This window comes from Vigna umbellata, chromosome 6 (assembly GCF_029865625.1).
Source record: "Vigna umbellata cultivar VRB3 chromosome 6, Vumbellata_1.0, whole genome shotgun sequence".
NCBI lineage: Eukaryota > Viridiplantae > Streptophyta > Magnoliopsida > Fabales > Fabaceae > Vigna > Vigna umbellata.
Window position 1 is genome coordinate 10,466,149 of NC_142170.1, and position 11,444 is coordinate 10,477,592.

General features: G+C 27.4%; 1 protein-coding gene across 1 annotated transcript; it reads left to right on the forward strand.

Moving 5' to 3' along the window:
- Window positions 1-5,389: 5,389 nt before the first annotated feature.
- Window positions 5,390-11,444, forward strand: LOC124834887 (fatty acyl-CoA reductase 3-like). The gene is made up of 10 exons (XM_047309696.2): window positions 5,390-5,519; window positions 5,600-5,703; window positions 6,443-6,645; window positions 6,769-6,869; window positions 6,984-7,176; window positions 9,100-9,261; window positions 9,670-9,751; window positions 9,837-10,103; window positions 10,567-10,694; window positions 10,866-11,444. The coding sequence occupies exons 1-10, from the start codon at window positions 5,441-5,443 to the stop codon at window positions 11,017-11,019; spliced, it is 1,473 nt and encodes a 490-aa protein (XP_047165652.1). The 5' UTR covers window positions 5,390-5,440; the 3' UTR covers window positions 11,020-11,444.

Genomic DNA, 11,444 nt, shown 5'->3' on the forward strand with positions numbered 1-11,444 from the left:
AAATAAATTTATATTTTTGATGAAAAAGTAATAATCAAAATTTTATCACTTGCTTAATTGTTTTTTGCCAGATACTGTGATAGTGATCGACATATTTCTATCGGTTATTTTCTTCATAAATATTTTTATTTTTCATTTCTTTTAATAATTTAATTTCGTATAAATGTACAAAAAAAATTATTATCTCATTTCATTGCTTACAAAAGACGTTTAGTGTAGGATAAGTTTTAATCTTTAGTGTCTAATCATATTTTAATTATTTTTTAAAAGTTATATGAATAGTAAAAGCATTAAACGCGTACAATATTATAATCTATAGTAAATATAGTGTGAGAAGCATTTAAATTTATAAAAATAAACAATAGTTAGAAGTAGAGATGACAAAAATATATGTGACTGGATGCAAGTAAAATTTGTAGTAAATAATTGGTATACATGAATATTTTTTATTCCTGGATAATGAGGAGTGAATATTTTAATACTCGTTTATAAACGAGTCAAATATGATATCATATTATTAGGTATCTATTACTTGTAAAAATTTAAAATTAAGCATATTACTCTAGAAAGCATAATTGAGTTTTGTTTCTTTCCTCGCTCAAACACTCATTTCACATTGCATTCTCTTAAGGCTTAAGCAAACACACATAAAAAGTTTCAAAAACATTAAATAAACTACTTCAACCATTTGAGGAAGCATTTTATTGCTTGAGCATTGTCACATAGCTGACATGATCATACAAACTTTAGAATTCCATGAAATATTTGTTGAGAATCTAAGTGTGAGTTCAAGTCCCACATTGGATATAAATGAAAAAGTGGAACAACATATAAAAGGTGAAGACTCATTAACTCATTATCTTAAGGTTTTGAGTAGAGAGTGATGTCAATCCTTTATATGGTTTGGACTCAGATCTCATTGATGTTGTATCTCCCTAACGAACCTCCTCCTCAACCTAACAACATTGCCAAGAGTCAATGTTTAAGCAACATGTTATTGCTTGAGCTCATCACTTGAACATCACTTAGGCAATGGTTCGCCTCTTAAGCATATCAACTTAGTGACAATATTTCATCAATCAATTCAAACAAAATGTATTTTATATATTGATAGTATAAGTTGAATGATCCTAAAGTACCAACTACATCAACAACATTCTCCATTCTAACAAATAGTCTTACTATCACTTTACATAATTTCAAGAACCTCCCTTTTTCATATGACTAAACAATTGTCTACTTGATTAGATAAATTTTCTTATCTAAAGGTAGTAACACTTTCTTTATCCACTCTTTCAAATCTTACTAAACTTGTTTTGTAAGTCCTAAATATCAACCATGCATAAATAATATTTTTACTTTACAAAACATTTCTAAAGAGAATAATAAAAGAGATTGAATTTTTATATAGAATGAATTACTTATCTCGATAAAAAAAAGTGTTCATCTTAACTTTTAACCATATAATTTCTTCATAAGTATACTCTAACAACGCAATTATAATTCGATTTCTCTAATCGAAAAGTATTTCATGAAAACTAAACCTTTTAAAAGGATAAATTTCTAATAAAATAAAAAATACCTATTAGTTATTTATTTAATTTTATTTATGTATTTAAGATTTATCTATACTAAAAAAAACTCAATTTTTACACTTATCATATTTTGTAAAGGAGAAAAATTAATCTAGAAAAATTGATATTAGATAGAATCAAACAAAAAATAAATAAACATATAAAATAAATTATACATAAGTCTCATTTTAAGTTTATGTAGTTATTGTTTTTGGTAAGTAGTAATCAATGTGAATTATGCAACAATAAATACTCTTTGGTATCTTGCCCCGTAGTTTTGGGATGATTCAAAATAAACTTAGCACACCTCCACAAAAAAATATTGCTTTATCTATTCATCTTCCAAGGAGTGACATTCTTAAAAGTAAGAATATATATTAATTCTAAAAATATGTGAATGTCTAAAACATAACTACATAGAAAATTAAGATATAGAATAAAAATTACATTTAAAAAGAATAAAATTTTAGAACGTGGGAGAAAATAACTAACGGTAAAGCATCAAAATAATATACAATATGAATAAAAACATTTAAAACAACTTTTAGTTTAAAATAAAAAAATGGTATTCTTTTACAATTAAAAATAATTTTATTTTTCGTGTAAAAGTAAGAGAAACTCAGATTTGTTAGCAAAACAAATGAAATATATTTTTATTTCTCAAGGAGTTAGAGCATGGAATAAATATGTGTATGGAAGGCTTGTTTTATTTTTTATTTTTATTAATTTGTGAAAAAAATGTGCAATGAAAGGCTATGCATTAAATATATGATTTGTTGAAACAGTATTTTTCTTGAAATTTGATTTGTTGAAAAAGTATATGGGAAAGGATGTCATCAGATTTTATCGTTATATTAATTAATATTCATATATATATATATATATATATATATGTGTGTGTGTGTGTGTGTACTAAATCGGAAAATTTAAAAATTTAAATACACTAAATGAAAATTTTGAAAGATATAATAAATTATACTTTGATTATAGGAGAGAAATTAGCTATTTGATCTAAATTTCTTGTAATTAAACAGTCAGTTATACAAATACTCTTAATTCACTGCAGTTAGACAGTTGATATACAATACTTTTAACTGTTAACGTAATTTAATTAGAATATTACCCTTATTTTTCTAGTGGAATAAAAAATAAACATTTAATGAAAGAAACCTACTTGATTGAATAATTTACTTTATGATTTTTGGCTATTGTAGGAAGATAGGAAAATTAAGTTTTATAATTAATAAATCAGTATTTAAGATGGTTTCTTTGTCACGTTTTGTTATGACAAGACATCATGTTTTGTGCAAAAACTATGAATTGCAATTGTATTAACAAAAGTAGACAAAGAAATTAAATGATAAACCAAATTTTCTTAATTTAGGTATGTGTTGCCGTCTTCCCAGAGCAAGTGTCTTGGGCCTCCTTCCTTGACTTTGGGATATCCTTCCACCACACTTACCACATGTCATAAACATCCAAAAAAAGAAAAAAATTATCCACCTTTTCATTTTCCAAAAAATAAATACTGACGAAAATACAACTCACATAGAAAAGTCTGAATATTTAAAACATAAATATGTATACATAAATCACAAAAATAACTATTTAAAAATAATAAAATTTTACAAAGCGGAAGAAATTAATACACAAAATAAATTAAAAAGTATTTGTTTAAAATTTTCTGCAGTTCGATAATTGGTTTTAAGTTGGTTTAATTATGTTTTTTTCCTTTATTTTCCTAAGAAAATCTCATATTAATTTTTTAATTTCTTTTGTCTTAATTAGATATTATTTTTGAAAATGTGATTTTTTTTGTGTGTTAATACTGTATCAACAACGTTAACTCAAATATCATATGTCAGTTTATTATTTTTTTATCTTTTAATTTTAAAAAATTACCACATATCAAGTTAGCATTTTACTACGTGAAAAAATTAGTATGATGTCACGGTGATAGTATCATGTATTATTACAGTGCTAAGTGTTACGTAAAAAAATTCAATTTAGTTTCTCTATTTGTTATTTGATTCAATTCAGTCATACTTTTTAAAAAGAAATTAGCATTTATATATTATTCCAGACTAAATTTAATTTTTGTATAAATTTATATTGGTATTTTTATTAAATATTTTTAACAATATTAACTTTATTTTAATTTATATTTTACATAAAACTTTATTTAAGTTTTTTTTTTAAATTTTGAAATGTATTTTTATTGATATTTTATTACATTATATTTTAATATTGTTTTATATTTGAACTTATATTTCAAATAATTGTATATAAATTTATAAATCTATACAAATATTTAAAATATAGATTTATTATCTAACTAATCTTAAAATTCATTTTCATCTCTTACTATTAATAAAGGAACACTTATACTCTTTATTCTCTTTAATTTTTATATTAAAATTATATTTATGCAATATATATATATATATATATATATATATATATATATATATATATATATATATATATTAATACAACAATTTGTTTATAGTTGAGTGGAAATTTATACAAATATTTGAAATATAAATTTATAAATCTATATAAATTTATATACAATTATTTGAAATATGAATTTAAATAAAAAAACAACATTAAAGTATAATCTAATAAAATAATACCACAAATTCATTAAAATTTTAATACAAAAAATTTAAATAAAGTTGTAAAATAAAAATTTAAATAAATTTGATTTTATTAAAAATATTTTATAAAAATATCAATTTTAGTAAAAGTATTACTATAACTTATATAAAATTAAATTTGATTTCAATTTTAAAAAAAATAAATTTTTTTTATTTAAAAAAAAATAAAACTAAATTGAATCAAAATAATAAATATAGGGATTAAATTGAGGTTTTTCACAATTTTGCGTAACATATTGTATCTGTATTTCATGTGACAAACATTTATGTGCCACGTGACAATTCTTTTTTTAAATTAAAAGGAAATAAAAAATCACAAATGGACTCATGCTACATGAATTAATGTCGATATTATATTAACGAAATGACTAAATTATATCATATTTTAAAAAACTAAAATTCTAATTAAAAAATTGAAATATCAATTTGAGTTTTTTTTTCTAAAAAGTGGTGAGTAAAAAGTTAATTAAACCATTTTAATTTATATTTCAATTAGGTAGTAGGTCATATAAGTACTCTCAATTGTATAACTAATAGTTTTTTATTTTAAAAGGAAATAAAATAAAAAATTAGAATGGAGAAACTTAATAAGAACAATTGTATATTCAACCTGTTTTAAAAAAACTCCATACTACATCCTACATCTTAATAAATTCCATTGGTATGGATAATATTTTAAATTCCACAGGGACAGTTGAGCTTATTCATGCTCTTCATGTGCAACGACCAAATATCAAACACAGTTCAGTGTACGATTTATAGACACATTTAAACATAATAATCCACAGTTTAATATGAACGAGTTAAGTTTAAAATAAAAAACTAAATCTAAATATCATTTTTTATATTAAATTAAATTTAAAATTCATTCTTTCACATAAATAAATCATATAAAAATATTTTTTTTCTCTGTACCTAATTAATGTCCATCTTACCAATTAATTCAATTATATATCATCTACCTACATTTTAAAAAAAATATAAGTAACTTTTTAATGTGAGAGTTTTTGTTTTTTTTAAATTAAATTGAAATCTTGACTTCACTGTCACCAACAGCTTACCCACAACCCATCTCGTAAGTCATAATTGCTCCATGATAGTTTCTTTTCTTATATAAAATGCCTCGATTTTGATTCACCTCACACACCACTTTGCCTCTTCTTCACAATCTTTTCTTTCTATTTCCTTCTCAACACATTTTCTCCTATGGAGGTCGGAAGTGTTCTTCACTTTCTTCAAAACAAAACCATTTTAATCATTGGAGCCACAGGCTTTCTGGCCAAAAGTATAATCTCTCTCTTTCAGAGTGTTATGTCTGCACTTTTTTGCCATATTTGTGATGTCTTTGGTTTCTGCATGTTTCAGTTTTTCTGGAGAAGATATTGAGGGTTCAACCCAATGTTAAGAAGATTTTTCTTCTTTTGAGAGCCTCGGATGATAATTCTGCCACTTATCGATTGCACAATGAGGTATATGAACGAATACTACACTCATCCTTTCTTACATTTATATATATCTCTCACTTTTTCTCATGGTGGTAGCTGTAAAGTAGCACACTAGTAAGTACTTTTATACACCAAACATCTCCTTCAACTTTTATCTCATATCACCGTTACTCATTTGCATAAGATCATATTACTTATAACATCGGTTATTTTTATATTATTATAAGCACATCACACTTTCTCATGCAGAAGTGTGTATTATAGATAATAAACGCACTATTATCATCATCATGAAGGTGGTGATGATAATTAAATTTCAGCACTATGCAGTCAAGTCTTTGCCGTTCTCTCCAGTTTCCATCAATCACTTTCTCATTACATGTATGTTACAGTCTTTATATTGTTAAAGTGTTTCTTTTGATGAGAAAGATGTGCATCATAAACAAACCAGTAATCAAACACAACATGCCAGCTCTTTATTATGGTTCATTATCAAAAAACGGATATTATTCTTAGTAACATTTCTTGTCAATTTCTTCGATTTAAAATGCTTCTTGCGAGCATTTATGTGACTATACTTAACATGAAATTTAGGACTTCAAGTAGATAGATATATGGATTGCTTTTCATATATCATTTTCAAGTTTGTCCCCATCATTAATGAGTGAGCATATGAGCCAGTTTATAAACTCACAGCAAGTCTGATTTAATTAAACTTGTTGCTAATTGGAGCTTAATATATATGTATACTTGTGACGATTAGATCATAGCGAAGGACTTGTTCATTGTGCTAAAGGAAAAACTGGGTGCAAATTTTAAGTCCTTCATTTCTGAAAAACTGACTCTGGTGCCGGGGGACATTTCCTATGAGGATTTGGGTTTGAAAGATTCAACTCTGAGGGAAGACATCTGCAATCAAACGGATGTTATAGTCAATTTGGCTGCAACTACCAACTTTGATGAAAGGTGCAAGATTAAGTTTCATACACATATTTTTTTTTGGGTTATGTTATGTAATAAATATCTTACTACATAACAGGTTAGATTAACATATTTGTATTATTTTTCTTCCTTAAAAATTAAATGCAGGTACGATATAGCTTTGGGTCTAAACACCTTTGGGGTGAAGCATGTCATGAACTTTGCTAAACAGTGTACTAAACTGAAAGTGCTTGTTCATGTATCAACAGGTTAGGATAGTGTGAATCCATCTGAATATATTAAAGAGCACTGTTCATGAATAAAATAAAACAAAAAAGCATTAACTGGTCTCACAATGTGGTGTTACACCTCAACTATTTCAGCCTACGTATGTGGTGAGAGAGGTGGACTCATACCAGAGGACCCCTACCACTTTGGTGAAACACTAAATGGAGTGTCCGGCCTAGACATCGATGCAGAAAAGACCATTGTGTGTAACAATTTGGATGAACTAAAAGAACAAGGAGCCACAGAACGTGATGTTAAAATAGCCATGAAGAATCTGGGTATCAGCAGGTTTGTCACAAACCCTACTTGCTTTAGCACATACTGTCATATATTCATAATTTTCTTCTGCATAAACTATTAGAACATGATTAATCAGTTCTGGTTTTATAGCATATAAGTCATAAAAGTGTTTGGTAAAAAAAAAACAACTTATACCAGATATTAACCTTTCCCATTAATTCAGAATGAACACAAACTGGACATGGTCCAGGCAAGTGATGTTCAAGTTCAACCACTTTTTCAAACTCAGCCTTTGCTTTAACAAGTGTCTCATTAGTTATGAACACAGTAGTATTTTTATTCTGAGGGAAAATGATATTTATTCATGCAATAAAAAAAGAAGAAGATTAAGAACATATGAACAACTTCTGTGAATTTGTTTACTGTTACATTAATAATGGAGGTATGGCGAATCACACTATTCAATGCAGAAGTTATTACAGGCCATACACAAACATGTGGCACACTGAGATACAAAGTGAAGTGAATGAGTCAGCCTGTATATCCGTCTGCTACCATTTGCATATAAATTATAACAATCAAAGAAGGACGTGTTGTATAATGTTGAACTTTATTTCCCAATATGATGATACGGTAAAACTTTTTCTTTGATAATAAATTACGTATATTATTATAAAAATTGTAAAAAAATTTATTAAATAAACATTTTCCTTTCCAATATAACCTGCAATGATGATTTTGGTAGATGGATAATATGAAACAATCTGCAAAAATATGTGTGAACAGTTAAAAGAATAGTTGCTATCATGCATATGTGACAACTGAGAGGCACAAAGGTGAATCATCATGATGGAGACTGTAGTAGATAAAAGCCATTGACTCAAGCGTGCTTCTTATTCTACCTCAAAACTATGCTTCCGTAGGCTAATAAAGGAAAAGTACTACTATTAGCTGGGATACTATACATGTAGAAAATTGTCTTGTTTGGGTTCAAAAGGAGTTTTATTAATTGAAGTAACATATTATGGGGAAAGAACCAATCAATATTTAATGCTTTGTCTTTGTTTTGGATAAAAAAATCTCTTTATATAACAAGTTCAAGTATTTAATCATGAAATATTAAGATTAAAAAAGATTAAATAAATTTTTTTGTGGTCATGTCATATAAATTTAATCTAAATTATTTAAATGTAATTGAATGGTTCAAATCCTCTCATTATTACACAGACACTCTCAATTGTCCTCTTTTATCTTTTTTTCATATGTATATTGCATCATATTTAAGGGGTCTTAAGTTGTGAAGTTTTAGTTGATAAGTCTTTACCATATCTTAAAAATAAACTATTAATTTATATTTACAAATATAAAGTTATATTAACACCTCTTGCATAGTTTTTTTTTGAGAATATTCTACATAATTATATATTTTTTAATATTTACAATAATTTGTGTTAAAAAGACAATGAATAATTAAAATATGAATAACTTGTAATGTTTTTTAAAAAATAATTAAAAGAAAATGAAAGCAAGAGCAACCAGAGAAGAACTATAAAAAAATTGAAAAGATTTCAATAAATATTAGTATAATTTATTACTTATAACATTTAAATTTAATTGATATATGCATTGACCGTTTACCAAAAGGCTAAGATATCAAGATCTTTCTAGAGAATGGGAGGGACAATAACTCTACCAAAAGATGGGTCCATGTCCTCTAAAACATGAACTAAAAATGTTAAAAAACACAAGCATTATTATCAAATAATTATAGTAATCTTTAAGAATCTAAAAGGCAGTATGAATATGATATCCCTGATATATTATATATTATGATTTATATGTATATTTATAATCCTTTATGCATATTTTCTGTAAAAGTATTATTTGTTTAATGAGAAATTGAGTATAGGATACTATAAAAGGAAATAAAATCAGCATAATTATTATGTTTGGTATGTGTAATGTGATCAGGGCAAAGGTGTATGGATGGCCAAACACATACGTGTTTACAAAGGCAGTGGGAGAAATGCTTGTGGAAAAACTCAAAGGAAACCTATCTGTTGTTATTCTGCGACCTACCATTGTCACAAGCACAATGAAAGAACCTTTTCCTGGTTGGGCTGAGGGTGTCAGGTAAATAAAAACTTTTACTTTTCACCACCCATATATTAAATATTCAATCTTTCTTTTTAAGAGTCACTTAAATTTTAGTAAATAATATTGTTCACATAATAATGTAATAATTAATGAAGATAAGTACCATGATTAACTACATACTGCTACTTCTAGATAAAGGAGTTTATTGTGGTCCAATAATGTATGCAGTTGTGATCTGTACCAATTACTGAAGCAACTGTTTGCATTCAATTATGTATCCCCAACTAATCATGCTCATTAAGCGAAAAAAGTTTTAAAAAGTGGTTAAAATAAACATGAAAATCATCAACAGCAAACAGACATGGATTTGGTTTGAAGAGAATGGAAATGTGAAAGTGAAAATGTGAGCTAAAAGTGGAAGGTTTTTGCCTTTGTTTGTTGCAGAACCATTGACAGTTTAGCTGTTACTTATGGGCAAGGAAAGCTAACATGTTTCCTTGGAGATATCAATGGAGTTGTGGATGTGGTGAGTCACTGCACAAAACAAAATATATTGCTGTGTTGTTCTGATGAATTCTGCTATAAAAAGATACTGTGAATTTAATGTGTAGGTCCCAGCAGACATGGTGGTGAATGCTATGCTAGTGGCCATGGTGGCTCATGCAAAGCAGCCAAGTGATATCATATACCACGTGGGTTCCTCTGTTAGAAATCCACTCACATACTTGAATCTCCAAGACTTTGGATTAAAATATTTCACTGCAAAACCATGGATAAGAAAGGATGGCACACCAGTCAAAGTTGGCAGAGTGACTGTGCTGACCAGCATGGATAGCTTTCAGAGATATATGTTCATTCGTTACCTCCTTCCATTAAAGGTTCTTCTCTGGTTTATCTCCCTTCATCAGTCATCATCAACATACTTAAATATCAAACTTTTCATAATGATTAGTTCATGACATGCCCTTTTCGGCTTCATGTTGTTTTCAGCTAAAAGCTTAAGCTTTTTACTTCATAGGAACGATTCATGGGTTTGAGAGATGTAAAACAAACTAAAAAATGAGAACTTTTTTAAAATTTTCCTTTTTGTAGCTGTCTCAAGCAATTAGTACATAGGAGTTACTTAACAAGGTTGTTTGACAATGAAATGACCTATGATTAGTGTGAACATTAATGTAACATTGAGACATAATGAAACTTAAGCTGTTTTTTGGGGTGATTAGTTCATTACATGGTATTATAAACTTCATGTTGTTTTCAAACAAAAGCTTAAGCTTTTGACATGATCGTGCATGACATTCAAATTCTTGACAAGACTTTGACAAATTTTCCATCAAATAGGGACTGGAGCTGGCCAATGCTGCACTTTGTCAGTATTTTCGGGGAACATATCTTGAGCTGCATAGGAAGATCCAAGTTGTGATGCGGATGGTTGAACTTTACAGACCCTACATGTTCTTTACGGGCGTGTAAGTGTTTGTAAACTACAATAAAAACTTTACATGCTTCAGATTTAATGCACATTTTTTAAGTCTAGCAAGTGTGTTAGTCACATATGCCAACATAAACACACCACATTAACATGTTTAGTTATTGAGTTTATGAGGTATTAACTGAGGCAGAGAATGTTAATTATGCAGATTTGATGATATGAACACAGAGAAGTTGAGAATGGCAGCAAAACAAAGTGGGACAGAGACAGATCTGTTTTACTTTGATACAAAAGATATTAATTGGGATGATTACTTTATGAAGACCCATATTCCTGGCATTGTCAAGTACATTTTCAAGTGATGTTCTACTTATAGGTAATTGCTGAAAGTGGTAAACTTTATCATGTTTAGAAAAACTTCTCCATAAAACTTACAAAAATAATAAGGTAAAATGAATTTGAGTTTATATAGTTCCACTTAAAGAAAGGTTAAATGGAAGAGTTTTAATCAAAATGATGAAGCTAAATTGATTTCAGTGAAAGTTCATCCAATGTTACCTTTTTATTTTTGTTTAAGTTTTTACGGAGAAGTTTATCAAAAACATGTTTAAGTATAATATTGTGCAAGAGGGACAGCATTGGTGCTATTTATTTCTCAAGATCAGTGTAATGGGTACTGGCTAAATGCTAATTACGTTTGGAAAGTTTGATTAAGTGTAGCAAATATCATATATGTTTTGCTGTCTTCTGCAATTAATGGTCTCCAATGGAGTTTGTGTTGTTTTTA

Coding starts and splice junctions, on each gene's coding strand:
- LOC124834887 (XM_047309696.2), top strand. CDS start 5,441: ATGGAGGTCGGAAGTGTTCTTCACTTTCTTCAAAACAAAACCATTTTA. Junction 7,177..9,099: donor AAGAATCTGGGTATCAGCAG/GTTTGTCACAAA, acceptor TAATGTGATCAG/GGCAAAGGTGTATGGATGGC. Junction 9,752..9,836: donor TCAATGGAGTTGTGGATGTG/GTGAGTCACTGC, acceptor TTTAATGTGTAG/GTCCCAGCAGACATGGTGGT.